Source organism: Alternaria metachromatica, assembly GCF_023757995.1.
Source record: "Alternaria metachromatica strain BMP 0045 chromosome Unknown scaffold_11, whole genome shotgun sequence".
Classification (NCBI taxonomy): Eukaryota; Fungi; Ascomycota; class Dothideomycetes; order Pleosporales; family Pleosporaceae; genus Alternaria; species Alternaria metachromatica.
Window position 1 is genome coordinate 965,003 of NW_026055502.1, and position 14,484 is coordinate 979,486.

The 14,484-nt window shown below is 51.8% G+C and overlaps 5 protein-coding genes across 5 annotated transcripts; 1 reads left to right on the plus strand and 4 right to left on the minus strand.

The window, feature by feature from the left end:
• Nucleotides 1-303: 303 nt before the first annotated feature.
• J4E83_005757 (uncharacterized protein) lies at nt 304-949 on the plus strand (the record flags this gene model as incomplete). The annotated part of the gene is made up of 2 exons (XM_049332674.1): nt 304-826; nt 879-949. 2 exons carry the CDS (start codon nt 304-306, stop codon nt 947-949), a joined length of 594 nt encoding a protein of 197 aa, XP_049188482.1.
• A 3,205-nt stretch (nt 950-4,154) lies between these two features.
• On the minus strand, nt 4,155-5,953 carry J4E83_005758 (uncharacterized protein; the record flags this gene model as incomplete). The annotated part of the gene is made up of 5 exons (XM_049332675.1): nt 4,155-4,966; nt 5,016-5,479; nt 5,537-5,591; nt 5,644-5,773; nt 5,822-5,953. 5 exons carry the CDS (start codon nt 5,951-5,953, stop codon nt 4,155-4,157), a joined length of 1,593 nt encoding a protein of 530 aa, XP_049188483.1.
• Nucleotides 5,954-7,553: 1,600 nt separating this feature from the next.
• Nucleotides 7,554-9,930, minus strand: J4E83_005759 (uncharacterized protein; the record flags this gene model as incomplete). Its single annotated transcript, XM_049332676.1, has 4 exons — nt 7,554-7,767; nt 7,818-8,480; nt 8,536-9,743; nt 9,841-9,930. 4 exons carry the CDS (start codon nt 9,928-9,930, stop codon nt 7,554-7,556), a joined length of 2,175 nt encoding a protein of 724 aa, XP_049188484.1.
• Nucleotides 9,931-10,620: 690 nt separating this feature from the next.
• On the minus strand, nt 10,621-11,868 carry J4E83_005760 (uncharacterized protein; the record flags this gene model as incomplete). The annotated part of the gene is made up of 4 exons (XM_049332677.1): nt 10,621-11,541; nt 11,591-11,674; nt 11,722-11,788; nt 11,843-11,868. The coding sequence occupies 4 exons, from the start codon at nt 11,866-11,868 to the stop codon at nt 10,621-10,623; spliced, it is 1,098 nt and encodes a 365-aa protein (XP_049188485.1).
• Nucleotides 11,869-13,934: 2,066 nt separating this feature from the next.
• Nucleotides 13,935-14,355, minus strand: J4E83_005761 (uncharacterized protein; the record flags this gene model as incomplete). Its single annotated transcript, XM_049332678.1, has 2 exons — nt 13,935-14,248; nt 14,298-14,355. The coding sequence occupies 2 exons, from the start codon at nt 14,353-14,355 to the stop codon at nt 13,935-13,937; spliced, it is 372 nt and encodes a 123-aa protein (XP_049188486.1).
• Between the last annotated feature and the right edge of the window lie 129 nt (nt 14,356-14,484).

Genomic DNA, 14,484 nt, shown 5'->3' on the forward strand with positions numbered 1-14,484 from the left:
TCGCACTTGCGTTAGCATGCTGTTCACTGCGAGGTACTCGAAAGCTGTGTGAGCCGTCGTTTTCTAGAGACGTCGCACAGCATGACTGTTCCTGCAGCGGAGTGACACGGCGGAGATGGCGATCATTCACGTGCCAGCGGTAGAACCCCGGCCCGTCTCGAGCTCAGATCCCTGTAAACGTCACTGCCCCGGTTACACCTGCCTCTGCGTCAGCCCTATCTCTTGCACCAAACTTCGCAATACCCACGAATTGAGCGACAAGCTCCTCATATACTGCATACGTCTTCTAAGTAAGAAACTATAATGGCAGCCAACTTCGCCCCATACCAAGACATTCCCGAATCGTCACGCGCGCTCTCTCCACCGCCGGTCCACTCGCCGAGGACATCTATCGACCGCACACGTAACATCACATCGCCCACCACACGCGCATACGAACAGCATGACTACTTCCAAGGTCAATCGCCTATATCGCCGCCCGCAGAACCCGATACAGAGCGCATAGCGTGGGATCAGCCTTCGCGGAGCACAGGCTTCGGCCGTTCCCGCGAGGATGTAGACATGTTCACAACGTCTTTAGGCTGGCGACTGGACTATGAAGCGTGTCTGGCATATCTTCTGTTACCACCAGCGGGTGGTGTGTTACTTCTGGTTCTTGAGCACCAGAGCGACTATGTACGGTTCCACGCATGGCAAAGCAGCTTGCTGTTCGCCTTCGTCTTTGTGGTGCACATCATATTCAGCTGGTCGAGCTTTATCTCCTGGGTGCTATTCATCGGAGATTTGGCGGGGATAGGGTGGTTGACTTGGAGGGCATATTTGGATGGTGGGTCCAAGTGTGAATGCTATAATGGAGCCAGGCGCTAACACGTGGACAGCCGCAACACTCGATCGATACGAGGTACCCTTCTTTGGCTCGCTGGCCAGCTCGATACTCGATGACGAATAGGGCGGCATGCGGAGACGGAGGATAATGTCGATATGAGCAAGCATGGCGTTTACGGAGTTTCTGACAGCGACGATCTTCAGTCGGCTTGGAGTGACATAGACTTTGACAATGCGATATTATGTTCCTGACAGTCTGTCGATTGTCACCCCTGAAGACTATTGTCAATGCTCATCCAACGAGTCAAGAGGTCTTTGAAGGATCGAGGCACACGCTAAACTTGCTACGCCGCATGCAAGGACAGTGAAAAATAAACGTCAACGACGGCGCCGCATGGACCGCAGGGTATCTCGCTACCATGTCCTTTCTGCGCTATAGATATCGCCCTGCGGGCAATATTCTAAGATTCGCTGCTTTCTCATCATTACAGCTTAGACACCGATGAACCTCCGTCCGTGACAACCACACCACAAGCGCTTCAAATGATGAATACGAGCATTTCTACCGCTATGACAGCGGCCGCTGGCTCTGGGACGAAGAGGAACGCTTACGTGAAAGATACAACAAGTTCAATGTCCCCGAGTTAAAGAAGATTGCCGTCCACAAGACGGGTGTACGATGCTGCTCATCGATGATCAGACTTGCGGAAGGCGATCGAGCCCAGCCTCTCGACTTGTCATGGACAATGGCAACTGATGAATTTAGCGCATTATGTTGTCACTAATACACCACCTTCTATCGGTTTCGATTATTGGCTAACGTGAGGTCATTGCAGGCATTGGAATGAGATCAACGATACTATGCTGCGTACTAGATCTTTTACACGGGAGGAAATTAGAGCGCATCTCCGCGAGAGAAGAGGTTGGGACGAAGACGCCGACTGGTAGAAGTCGAAGCAAGGTCTTGTTAGTCGGGATGGGTGGACGAAAGATGAGCTTTGTCAGCATCTTGTGAGAGATCGTGCAAAGTATACCCCGCATAAAGCTGATCGGAAGAGATGAGGAAATTGGAACATGGTCTATCAATAGATGAATGGCGGTAAGTTCATGTTGACGTTGAGCCAACAGTGTTTCGATATGATGAGCGAATTTTCGTCGTCGAAAGCGGCTATGGCATTTCAACGATTACACATGCCTCTGATTTCGGACAACATTAATCTTGGTTTACTAGGTGGCCACGAGTGAGTTGTCCCTTCCCCTGTCACTCGAGCACAACACGACACCCTTGATTGATTGAACTGAACGATCTCGTACAGGGCCACCAACGAGAAGATCGCGGTGCAAGACTGCCTGTCTGGTGAAAGTTGAATTCGACAACTATCATGATCAACCCTTTTCCAGCTATCAGACCATTTCTTTCTATATTCGGCCCAGTGAGTGTTGCGCAGGTGGTTGGTGTGGAATTGAATCCATCCATTGTATGATCCACAAAGAAAGCGAGCTTCCAGTGTGAAGGCCGAGTGGGTTGAATCTCGCTCATACCAAACACATGACGTTGTCTCACCAATCTTATCATGGTATGGACCCATAGCCACTGGGAGAGTTATCGATGCAAACTTTGACAGCAACCTTGAGTCGTGTCTTATTTCTGAGTAGTTGCGGGGTATGGAGCGCTCATACACAGGATCCCAGTACGCCAGCACCGGCCGCTCTAGCGTAACCCCCAGGACCGATGCGACTATGGCTATCGAGCATAGGCAGAAAGATCGCCCACAAGATTCCAGAACACCGATAGCCACCTCAACGTCCGTAATGTCATAGTCCACAGGCACGTCGGAGCCGTCACCACACAATGATAGTAGCGCATAAATACGGTCGCGTAATATGCCTGACTGCTTATGTTTGAAAAGTTCCATAAGGTAAATCAAGCTTCTACCTCGAAGCTCTGGTGTTGTTCTTGGGTCCAGTGCGACGACTCGGTGATCACAGGCATCGTCAAGGTTGAAAGAGATCGACTTTGCTGCCAAACTTGCCTTTCCGGCCATGAACGTGATGTGGCGGGCAAGGGCGATCTCCTGCGTGATCCAGGCACGATCCCAATCATCGACGTAACAGAAATGACGGAATGCAACGGCGTTTGCATGTGTAATCCCTCCATCTGTATTTTCTTTTGTGATTCCTGCTCTTCGCCTCCATGTGCTCGGCAGCTTTTTTCTAGCTTCCGTTATCTCTTTTAGGAGTTTTGATGTCTTCAAGAAGGTTACTATCCCCGCGTTCGTACCTAGCCACGCTACAACCTGTAGCGCCCCTGAAAATATGTCTCCCATCTGTTTCACCTGATGGTTCCTCTCCATAGTGTTACTCTGATCTATACAAATGGCATCAATCCAGAACGAATAAGGTTGTAACTGCCGCTGCTGCATGGCCTCTTCCAAGAAGTTGTACAGGTTCTGTCGGATGCGAAACCGCTGGCCATTCACGAGAATCCATCGACAGCTATCATCAGCGCCCCAAACGTAGGACAGGCAGAAGTAAATGCTCGTAGTTGATGCATGTCGCATTTGGCATTGGATGAAGCCGTCTGGGGACCTTGAGGCTTGTATGCGAAGTAGACGGATAGATGGCGCGCAATAGTCGAGAGGGGTGTGGATGAATTCCGACGGCGATCCAGCGGGAGGTGTCTGACTCTGATTGGCTGACGGTGGTGAGGCATCTATCTCCATCGGCGTGTGGAGGGGTCGACAGCCCATCTGGTAGAAGTGCCAGTATCAATTATCAACTGAGATGCGAGTATCGTAATGGATAAGAGTGCAATGTGGAAGAGGATTGCCCATTTGAACAGGGTGCCTGAAAATGGCTTTTTGTCGTAGCCTGAGGCATCCAATCGAGCGGGGCAGTGCAGGCTGCTGGAGGCCAGTGACCACCACAACAACAACCCGCCTACACGCTTTGTAGTCAACAGCAAATCGTCAGGCGGCCAATGTTGTGATGTAGAACTGTACCTCGGTCGATCATAGGACCTTACGATGATAGCCTAGGCCTTACCGACAGCATGCGCGAGCAGTCCCAGTAAAGTTTCATAAGTGCAAAAAGTCGTAGCGTCTAAGTCTAATAGAACGGCGAGCCTTTCCGTGTAGAATAGAACACAGAGTTTTCATTCACTGCACGTCTTTCTACTTCTCAAGATATCTGCCCTCATTTGTTGCGTTGATAGATACACGTCGCTAGACGGGTATATTACTAAATCCATAAGTTATCGCTGCCCCGTTCGTTTACCATTAACCAAGTCGAAGTCATCTCAACGACATCTAACTGCGATAGCGTCGCATTCAAACTCTCGCATCATCCAGTGCGGGCCGGCCTTCAATCGTATCAAATACGGGTCCAACGAATTGCTTCTTCCCTCCAATAAACCACCACACAGCGCTCAACACCAGAACGCCTCCCAGAACGACCGGCGCGTAGTTCATGTTCTGGGCCGTGACAGGTTGATATGGCGGGAAAAGAAGGAAGATAGACACGTAGACAGTGTAAATGATAGAAACAAGGTTGACACCCACACCCAATTTTCCGAGCCTGAAGGGGCCATACGGCAGTGATGTCGGACGAGCGATCCGCCGGTAAAATATGAGCAATATCGGCATCAGGTACGAGATGTACAGACCGACTGTGCCAAGTGATACGATAGCGTTGAAAGCAGTAGTGGAACCGATGTTTAAAAGGCCGATCAAAATGAGAAAGACGCTGGTGACCGCTATCGCTGGTAGAGGTACATGATGTTTGCTGTCAACTCGGGATAGCGTTTTCGAGCAAGGTAGTCCAGCGTCCTGGGCGAAAGACCACAGCATTCGAGATGCTGTCAGAAGAAGAGGTACTGTTGCCAATGCCGCTATGGCTATGAGGGCGCAGGTCATGGCTGACGCCGCAGCCTTGCTGCGACTGATCTGGTAGAAGATCTCGATGATGGGGTATCCGGTTGTCGTTTCCATCGCTTCGGTGATGTCGCCCATACAAAACAGGACGACGAGCAGGAACCCGAATCCTAGTGCGCCGTTGATGATGATTGATGCCAACATGGCTCGCGGAACGTTGCGTTCGGGGTCTTTGATCTCTTCGGTGAGATGGGTCGCGCTGTCGTATCCTGGTCGAATTGTCAGTTTTGTACATTGTTGGAAATGGACGCGACAAACCCGCAAGCACGTATGTGCTACTCAGCAAACCAATGCTGAAAGCTACGCCTTCACTACTCCATCCCGACTCGTTGATATAAGTAGTGAAGACGAATTCCGCGGAATTTTTGCTGGGCGATATAACGCAGATGACAATGATCAGCACGATCCAGAATCCGACGTGCAGCGCGAATGTCGCATGCAGAATTAAAGGCATGATTCTGATAGCGAAAACATTAACAAGTGCTGCAAGCCCAAGGAAGGCACAATATATCAACGTTCCGTGCCACCTCTCATACGAGTAGCTCGGGTAGTTGAGTACGACGAGACCTTGAATCATCGTTGCGCCGAGGAACGGTGCAGCCGCAGTGAAGGTCTGCCAGGCGAATATGCAGATCCATCCCGAGGCATATCCCCATGCTGCTCTGAATTTCTTGGGAGCAAGTTGGACGACGAAGTAGTACTGGCCTCCAGCCGATGGGTACCTGGCGAAAAGTGGTGGTCAGATGAGTTCGCAATCCACAGAGGAGCTCTCGACTCACATGGAGGCCAATTCTGAAAGAGACAACGCTGTTGCCAATGTCCCTATGATCGCGACTGTGGTATCTGTATCAGAGGCCGATTCGAGCCAGCAGATTGGAAGACGAACGTAGGTATCCATACACCAGAGACACTGGGCCTCCAGATATGAGGCCGGTGGCCATTGTAGACCCAAGTGCTTCCCATGTTGCGATCAGAGATGTTGCAGTAGAAATAAGGGAGAAGACGTTGAAGTTTTGCTACTGCTCGGTAAGTAAGACGGTATCAACGGTCTCGACGTAACTTACTTCAAGCTTCTGGTCGGAGACTTGCGTCTGATCATGCTTCCCAGACATGGTCCGTTGCAAGTCCAGAGCCATCGCTTCGTTTTCTTTGCCGTCAACATCTTTTCGAGAACTCATGTTGGTTTTCTCGTTCATTCGCTCTGCACAGCGCAGTAGACGGTTAGTCCGATAGGAAGAAGAGAAAACGCTCAAGCCGCATGTTCAATAGAATCATGGTCGTTGATGCGCGGAACCAATCCGAACAACCTGGACTGGTGAAGCGACTGTAACCTAATCAGGAAGCAGTGGCATGCCTGTCAAGATATGCTTATCTCTGCGCCGCATCTTTCCATTAGCAGAGGGGCTCCATATTGAACGTGTGTCAGTGATCCCAGGGCCTTTCTCTCACGTTCTGCGTATAGTGTCCTATCTCGTCCAATCATCGAGGCGGGTTATAAGAATTAGAGGAACCGGTTCTGCGGGGAACGGCAAAGGAAGAGGGTTCTGCAGCCATCCCGACGCCGGTCGTAGATGTAGGCGGAATCATGCCGTGATAGTGTACCTGACTCCAAACCAGACATGTGTATCTGGTGCTTTGCGAGTCACGGTAGCCATGGTGCATGCCCGGGTGGTGCGAGACGAGTAGTCGATGAGCCGAAGTGCTGTGCCCAGATCCCTCGAAGCTTACTACGCTCGGTTTAGACGCGTCAACATGAGTCGTCAGGTCGAACGTATGCCGTTGAGTTCATAATTCTCGTGTTGAAAGCGGCGCCTCTGTTCGGTGTAACGTCGGGGAGGTTGGTGAGACGTGCTTGACGCGTCTTATCGGTATTGCGGGCAATGCGGACGCAATTCCGCGATAACGCTAGCGTGGTGGTGGCCCACCAGCACCTGCAGGTCCGTGGACGCGTCAAATGATAACCACGAAGGCTCTTTCGGATGTATTCTGTGACCTTCATAGTGGGAGTACTCTCTAGGTTTCTCATAGTCACGAGCATTTACTGTTATCTTGCTTTAATGAACTCGCGTGCGAGCATACTCTAACAAACTACCACCACGCCACCCCCCTCCCAGCAAAAGGCCCATCGCCCAGCATCTGCTCAACAAGCCAATCATCAATAATGACCGCCGCGACCTTCCTAAGCTCTTTCATATGCCTCTTGCACAGATATCCACCGCGATTTTGCGCATCTGGCCTCCATCTGATAGTATTACGGCAGTCGCGGACAGCGCATGGTTTCTGAAGATAGCAGCAGGAAGTGAAGGAGGAGGAGATGGAGGAGAGAGAGGGTCGTGGGATCTTGGGCATGTTTTCTGGTGTACGAGAAGACTACAATAGGAGCGTTTTTGGATAATTGAGATTGGATGATGGAGGTTGGAGTGATTCAAGTATGCTCAAAAGTTCAGATGGATGGACAATAGTTCAGCGGGACGACCACTATACCTCCGCTAACAATGCGTTGGCTCATGATGCAATGTTGTCTTTGACAAACCCTCATCTGGGTCCAATCCAAGGACGTCCCGTATCCACGTATCCGCCAGCAGCAAACACGCGCCTCCTGAACCATCTCGCCTTCGTTGCATTCCATTCAGCAATAGGAGTCGCATCTTTCCAATGGGCCCCCCACGCATCGATATCTAGATCCTCGTTTGACCAGCCTTCACGTCCAATGCGGTCTTCATTGCCAATGATTCCTGACCTCTGTCGTCCACTCCTGTTAACGTAATCTTCTGAAACTCGCACATTCTCGCGCCTCTACTGCGAGATGCCCAACTCCTTGTAGAAAGCTTCGGTTTGGGGCTTGCGACCAAGGAACTCCTCAAGAATGTCCATCTCCTCCTTGGAACCACCACGCTCGAGAACCGTGTGCCGGTAGCGACGGCCTTCGGTGGGGTTCATGGGATCTTTCTTGAAGACAGTGTAGAACATGTCTGTGGAGTAGACCTGAGATGAGAGGTAGCCGTAGTAGCTGTGATGGTTAGCATGTGATGTTTGGTAAAGTGATCGAACGTGACTTACCCAGCGTCATAACCACCGATCAAGTGGCCAAACGTAGCCTGTCCGTTACCCCAGTGCCAGTCACCCTTCTTGTCACCCTCCAACGACTCAGGTCCCTTCAGCTGACTGATCTCGTGCCTCAAAGAGTTGTACTTCTCAGTAATATCCATCTTCTCAAGCTCCTCATGGCTGGCTGGCTCGTGAACAGCCATGTCAAAGGTGCCGAAATGCAACTGTCTCAAGTTGAATAGGGCGTCGTTGACATGCTTGGTTGAGATCAACTTTGCAACGAGTGACTGGGGGATCTGCTCCGCTGGCTTCTTGTCGGCGCCTGAAGACTCTAGATATGCCTTCTCGTAGTCGGCAGAGATGTGAGAGTAGTGGTGTGATAGAGAGCGTAGTTGCGACGGTGTCCAGCACCAGTTCTCCAGCATCTGAGATGGTGCCTCAACAAAGTCACGAACAGTGTTGGTGCCGTGGAAGCGAGAGTAGGTTGTCCGCGATACCAAGTCATGAATACCGTGTCCAAGCTCGTGGAAGAGGGTAACGACTTCATCGTGCTTCAGTAGCGAAGGCTTCTTCTTTGTTGGCTTCGAGAAGTTGCAGACTAGTGCCGTTGCGGGGTATCGTCGCTTGCCGTTCTCGTCTATGTATCCAGGCTGGAGGTTGAAGTTGGCGGCATGTCTACCAACCAGTCAGTATTCATCTCATATGCAGGTTGTACAGCGGCGTTACTTACCCGTACTTGCCGTCCCGAGGGAAGAGATCGAGGTAGAGATAGCCGACAAAGCCCTCGCCCTCGCCCTTGTCATCCCAAACGCTAAAGATCTGCACCTCCTCATGCCAGACAATATCGGAACCCTTACCGCCATCAGCAAGGGCAGCCCTGTCTTCCTCGCCAACGATCTCAACGAAGACCAGACCAAAAAGCTCTTCAAAGATCTTCAACATGCCTTGGATGGTCGTCTGCAGAGGGAAGTATTCGGCAATGACTTGGTGGTCCAACTGATAGTCCTTCTCTAGCAACAGACGATCGTAGTACCGGTTGTCCCAGAGGTAGTAGTCTTTGGTCAGCGGACCAGTGAGTCCATTCTCCTTCACGTCTTGCTCCTTCAACGCCATCAGCTTCTCAATCTCTTTCTTGCCGCCTGGTGCAAGCCGAGTGCGAAGGTCACCGAGGAAGTCGTCGACTGTCTTGGTAGTTTTTGCCATCTTATCTTCTATCCGGAATTGCGCGTGGTTGTCGTAGCCGAGAAGGCGGGCGGCTTCGTCACGAAGGAGGATGGCCTCCCTGAACAGAGGTACGTTGTCATTGCACTTGTTCTCATTCTCAACGAAGACCTTCATGCGCGTCTCCGGGTTCGTCGCGTACTTGAGCGTCGGGAAGAGGTCGGGGTACTTGAAGGTCAGGAACAGCTTGCCGTCGAATTCACCCTCTCCCTTCTTGAGTCCTGAGAGGACATCTTCTGGCACGCCGTGTAGCTCCTCGGGTGTAAACCACAATCCTCCGCTTTCCTCGTTAAGGTTTTTCTGGAAAGCAATGCTGATCTGACTCAGACGCTGCTTGATCTCCTTGAAACGGTCCCTCTTGGGGCCCGCGGGAAGATTCAGACCATTCCTAATGAACGACTTGTGGTCCTTCTCGAGCAGCCGCCGGGACTCCGGATCGAGGTCCTCGCCCTTCTTCAGTACTGCATCGATGAGGTTGAAGACGTCCTCGCGCATAGACGACTCAATACCAAAGTCGTCGAGCATCTGCTCAACCTCGCTGGACGCATCGCGGAGCTCCTTGCTTGTCGACACGGCGTTGTAGAAGCCGAGGATATGCGATTCGATGGCCATCTTGTTGTCATCGCGGGCGATGGGAAGGAGTACGTTTGCGAAATTGGCGCTCTCGGGCTTCACGTCGCGGACAATAGCATCCTGAACACCTCGTGACCTGTCGATCTGGGGCAAGCGTTAGCATTTGGTCGATGCACCCCTCCGGCGGGGTCGGCAGCAGCAATTGCGAGCGGAAGCTCTGGAATCACGGAGCCACACATACCAGTCGCTTTGCGTCATTCACCAAGCTCTCCTTGGTAGCCGTGAACTTGGGCGGCAACTGCGGCGGTGTCTTGTATTGCGAGGGAGCCATGGTGGAGTTGGTGAGTGGCCTAAACGGTTGTGTGTAGAGGGGATGCCGTAGAGGCGAGGGCTTGACGTATTGCAGTATAGATGGTACGCGGCCGCCGAGTCGGATTGAAGCCAGGATGGCGGATGTTGCGATGAAGAGAGCGACAGCGGCGAGGAATAGCTTGGTAAGGCGTGAGGAAGCCACGGTGCAGGTGGGTAAACAAGGGCCTGCTACTTAAGCCGAGATGTGGGGGAGATCCACAGGTGCGATTGGTGTGCTGCGATAAACAACGGCTCTGTAGCTGCTAGCACGACGGTGAAAGCGGTTGAGTATAACGCGGGCGTCTACGTGACCTCTCCATCGCTCTCTGGACAGCCGCATGAGATCGCCGCTGACGCCCAGGTGGATAGCTCCGCCCGGTGTTAGCCTCAAATGGCAAGGCGGCATCGTTAAATCCATGTCATCCTGCACCCCTCATGCAACACCCGATGTTAGACATGGCCGCAGTCGGCCGTGACGAATGTCTTTCTGCAGCTGCCAATGTGCATACAGAACGCGACATTTGTGTTCATGAGACCAGCGCAGTCTGTGCAGTTCACAAGTGACACAGCTATTACGAGTTGCTTACATTCTTGAGGGGAAAAAATATGAACTTTATTAAAGGCAGATTATCATTATCGTTACAAATACAAGAAGGCACCCCTGAGCTCCTCAGACCGTCATGTGCGGATGCTGTTGTGGCTCTAGTAATGTCTCGCCCCTGCTAGCTGAGCTCAGACTTTCCGGTATGGTGATGAAGGGCCCCCAAGCAGAACCTCTAGTACGCATTGTCTCTTCGTGTATTGTGATGAAGCAATTGTCCTGCTCACTGGCTCTCTTGACGTCCTGGAGCGGCCATTCGCCCATATCGAGTGCTTTGTGCTGGCTAAAGGCATCGATCTGAACAGGCCGCGATGGCACTCTGTTGACCTTCACTGGCGTTGCGCTTCGTTCTTCCTTTTGAGTACTGCGAAACAAGAGACGCAGGAATGGTATAGATGCAGAGATTATGCCGCTGTTGGTCTCAACCTGACCCCACAGGAGTAGGTCGTTTCCAAAGCGGGCAGAGTTGGAGGGCGACTCAGCCCATAGCATCATGACCCACATGCGTACGGACGATGCGGTTATAGCCATGATGCCAACTGAGAAGATGCCAATGAGTGCTAGACGTTTGGTCATAGCTATGCGAAGACTGAGAAGTGTTGGAAGGGGAAGCATGAGGATGATGATGTCGGTTATCAGGTTGGATGCCGAGGAGAACACCCATAGCTTGATGGGGTCGAAGCATTTGACTGGCCTTCGGTGGGCGTTTGGGTTGCGATCGAACTGAGCGAAGTAGTTGGTTGTCGACCAAGCGTCTGATGGGTTCTCGCATTGGAAGGTAGATGCCATGCTTGCAGCAAACGTGTACATGCAGACGAAAGCGATCGTAGCATAAACGAGCTTGCGGAACGTGCGGTTTGCGGCGATGGCGCGGTAGAAGAAGAGGATACTGAGCTTGACGAAGCCCAGCCCGATGGTGTAGGTCAAGCGGTAGACCCACCATGATATGAGGTTGCCACGGACTTGCGGCTCGATCAGGGGGCGCTTCTCCTGGATGGATGTTAGACGTTGTCGTTGGCTGAACTTTGGTCTCTCTCACTGGATTGAATAGATAGCTTGGACGAGTATGGGCGCTGGTCTCATCTTGATAGAAGTTCACCACGAAGTTGCCCCATGTAACTACCTGAATCTCATTAGCTTTATCGTCGAGGAGACGAGGCTCAGACTTACAAGAGCCACAAACATGAGGTGATCGCTAGCACTGACAGTTCCCATCAAAAACCATCTGCAATAGTATCTGTTCGAGGACGTCAGCCTGTTGCCATATCACATCAACGCCAATTAGTCCTACCGCAACGCTACGATGACGGTCGACATCGTCGTGAGTATCGCCCCAACAATCACCACCACATATCCCGGCCGGAAGTACATGTTAAATGGCTGCGCGTGAAGCACAACAAGGAGAGTATCTAGGCTCGATTGAACGATTCGACGTGTGCAACAGTGCGCCCGGACAGCAAGAGAAGAAAACGGATGTATGAACAAACATGAACATGAACAAAGTGAGTCGGGCCTGAGCGTTCGGTTATGAGGACGGATACAAAATGCAAACCCGAGGATTCCCCAGATTCTGCACAAGCGGGAGGGAGTGTCCCATAGGCCGTGTGGCGCTCCTTACGCGTGTGAACAAGCATTACTATCCCAGCTGTGGCGATCATGCGAGAGAAGCGACCGGATGGCTCGACGCGAAGTGAACCATAGTACATGTCTGGAGAATGCGATTGGTCTATGGCATCGAGAAAGTTCGCAGCTAGCGAATGATGCAAGGCTTAGAAACCGTTGTATAACATCGGGCAGCCATATGATCGGCCCGTAGCCTTGAAGAATCCACAGGAATCCACAATGGCATGCTATGAAGGAACAAAATGGGGCTGCGTCGTGATCTTGGCGCATGTGGTACGATCAGGATAGAGACGCTATCTCTACGCTGGGCTACGGAAGTCATGCGCGCTAAGTCCAAAACAGGTACTAACCGTGAAAGGAAAACAGACAGCGGCCATGTGGCTAGATTCGGGTAGCTAAAGGCTTGCATGATGTGATGGGTTCGGCAGCAGAGCTTCCATCAGACCCACTTTTAGCCGGGTGGGCGTTGTGACGTGAGTGTCAGAGACCCTGAGGCTGAAACGCTTGTTGCACGCGTTACTCAACAACAAGGGCCTGAGGCGATAGACGAACGACGATGTCGCATTCGGATGCTGTTACGTAGTCTACGAATTGAAATGCTCGGGCATCGTGCTGGTTAGGAGAGCTCGATGGGATCGTGCATATTGAGCCTAGACCGCCCTCAAAAGATTGCCGATCAAATACTGTAACGACGCACCCTGGATTGTGGGTACTTGAAGGGAAGATAGGAAACATGAAGTTGCAATGAAGTCGGCAGTCTCCTGGTAAGCCGGGATGAGGATGGAAAACGACGTCGCAAGGCAAGATAGAATGCTGTACCTGATTGAGGCGGTACAGAAGGCCGGCCTCGAAACAAGGGATCGTAGGAAACGTCAAACCCCGGTAGAAGAGGTGTAGAGCCCACCGCTGCAACACAGTTAGTAGCACTTTCCTGTGATCACAGTCTGATGTTCGTGGGAGTTGCAGCGGGGGGTGCTCTCAAACATCTGCGGGGTGACGACTGCCGAGCGCTACACGAAGGTCGGCATCTGAAGGCCGCTTACACCCATGCGCAAGTTGAGTCTGGAGGTGGCTGGCGGCGCCAATGAGTCGTTGTTGAGGGAGAAAGCAGCCGTAAGACAAGCCAAGGATTCGGACACACCCTGAGTGAGAATGACTCACCGCTGCGCGCTATGATTGGACCATTGGGTGGCTTTAAGTGGAGCTGTGAACATCATCCGGGGACCACACTTTGGACTAAGGCACCGCAGCTGCAAGCCTCAGGCTTGCGTTCAGCGAAAAGGGCGTACGGGGTTTTGGCGGCGGAACGTCCGGTTAGGTTCCCAAAGCGAGTACAATTTGGCAGATAATGGTGTTGTTGATGTAGGACATCGTCGAGGGTGTTGCTCACTTCGACTCATTGTGAGGTTGATGGACGTCTTCAAGGGCTCAATTTGTGTAGATATAGGCTCTTGCTCATTATGAGCTAGAGTGATTGTCGCGGAAGATGAATGCAAACATCAGTATAAACTGAGGACAGTGCAACATAGAGTCATATGTAGAACAGATATTGAATTCATCATTTGACGATATTGACAGTGAGTGTACACCACCAGAACCCTACAACCTCTGAGATTAAACCCTATTTTGCCGATCTGAATACCGCCCTGAACAGGCGTACCATGATCCGACCCATTGTCCGACATCGTCTGAAAGGAGGCCTCTATAGATGATGAAACAGGAAAGATTAGGCCACCACATGCTGACAGACCGATACAGGGTTACTTCTGAGAACGGAGCAGGGCACGAAGCGTCTCGACCTCTCCCTCCAACCTGGCGTTGCGGACTTTAAGGTCGTCTCGCTCGGCTTTGACTTCCTTGAGTTCGGTCTCGAGGGTACTCATTTGATCGACGCGCTTTTGGCGGTAGCGACGGGCAGCGAGGGTGTTTGCCTTTCGCTTCTCAACTCGGCAGGAGGGTTCTGAGTCCTTGGGGCTGTTCTTTGTAGATGACAATTTGGACGACGAGATTTGCTCAGGAGGTGATGAGCTCTGATCCTTGTGACTTGTCGAGGAAGAACCAGAATGAGAGTAATCTACGTAGATTAGTTACTGGAGAATTGAGAAGCGTGGCGTGGTCTTTACCTCTGGTCATCAGCGCAGATGTGTTCATAGTGTTGATATTGCCCATGCTAGGCGGCATGGTAAGCATGTTCATGTTGTCTTCCGCGATCGAAAGTGAAGTAGGCCCGCCAGGAAGCAGTTGCGTGCCATCGCCAAGATATTGTGAGTCAGAATGGGGGAAGAGGTCCCAGTCCGGAGTGGTATGAAA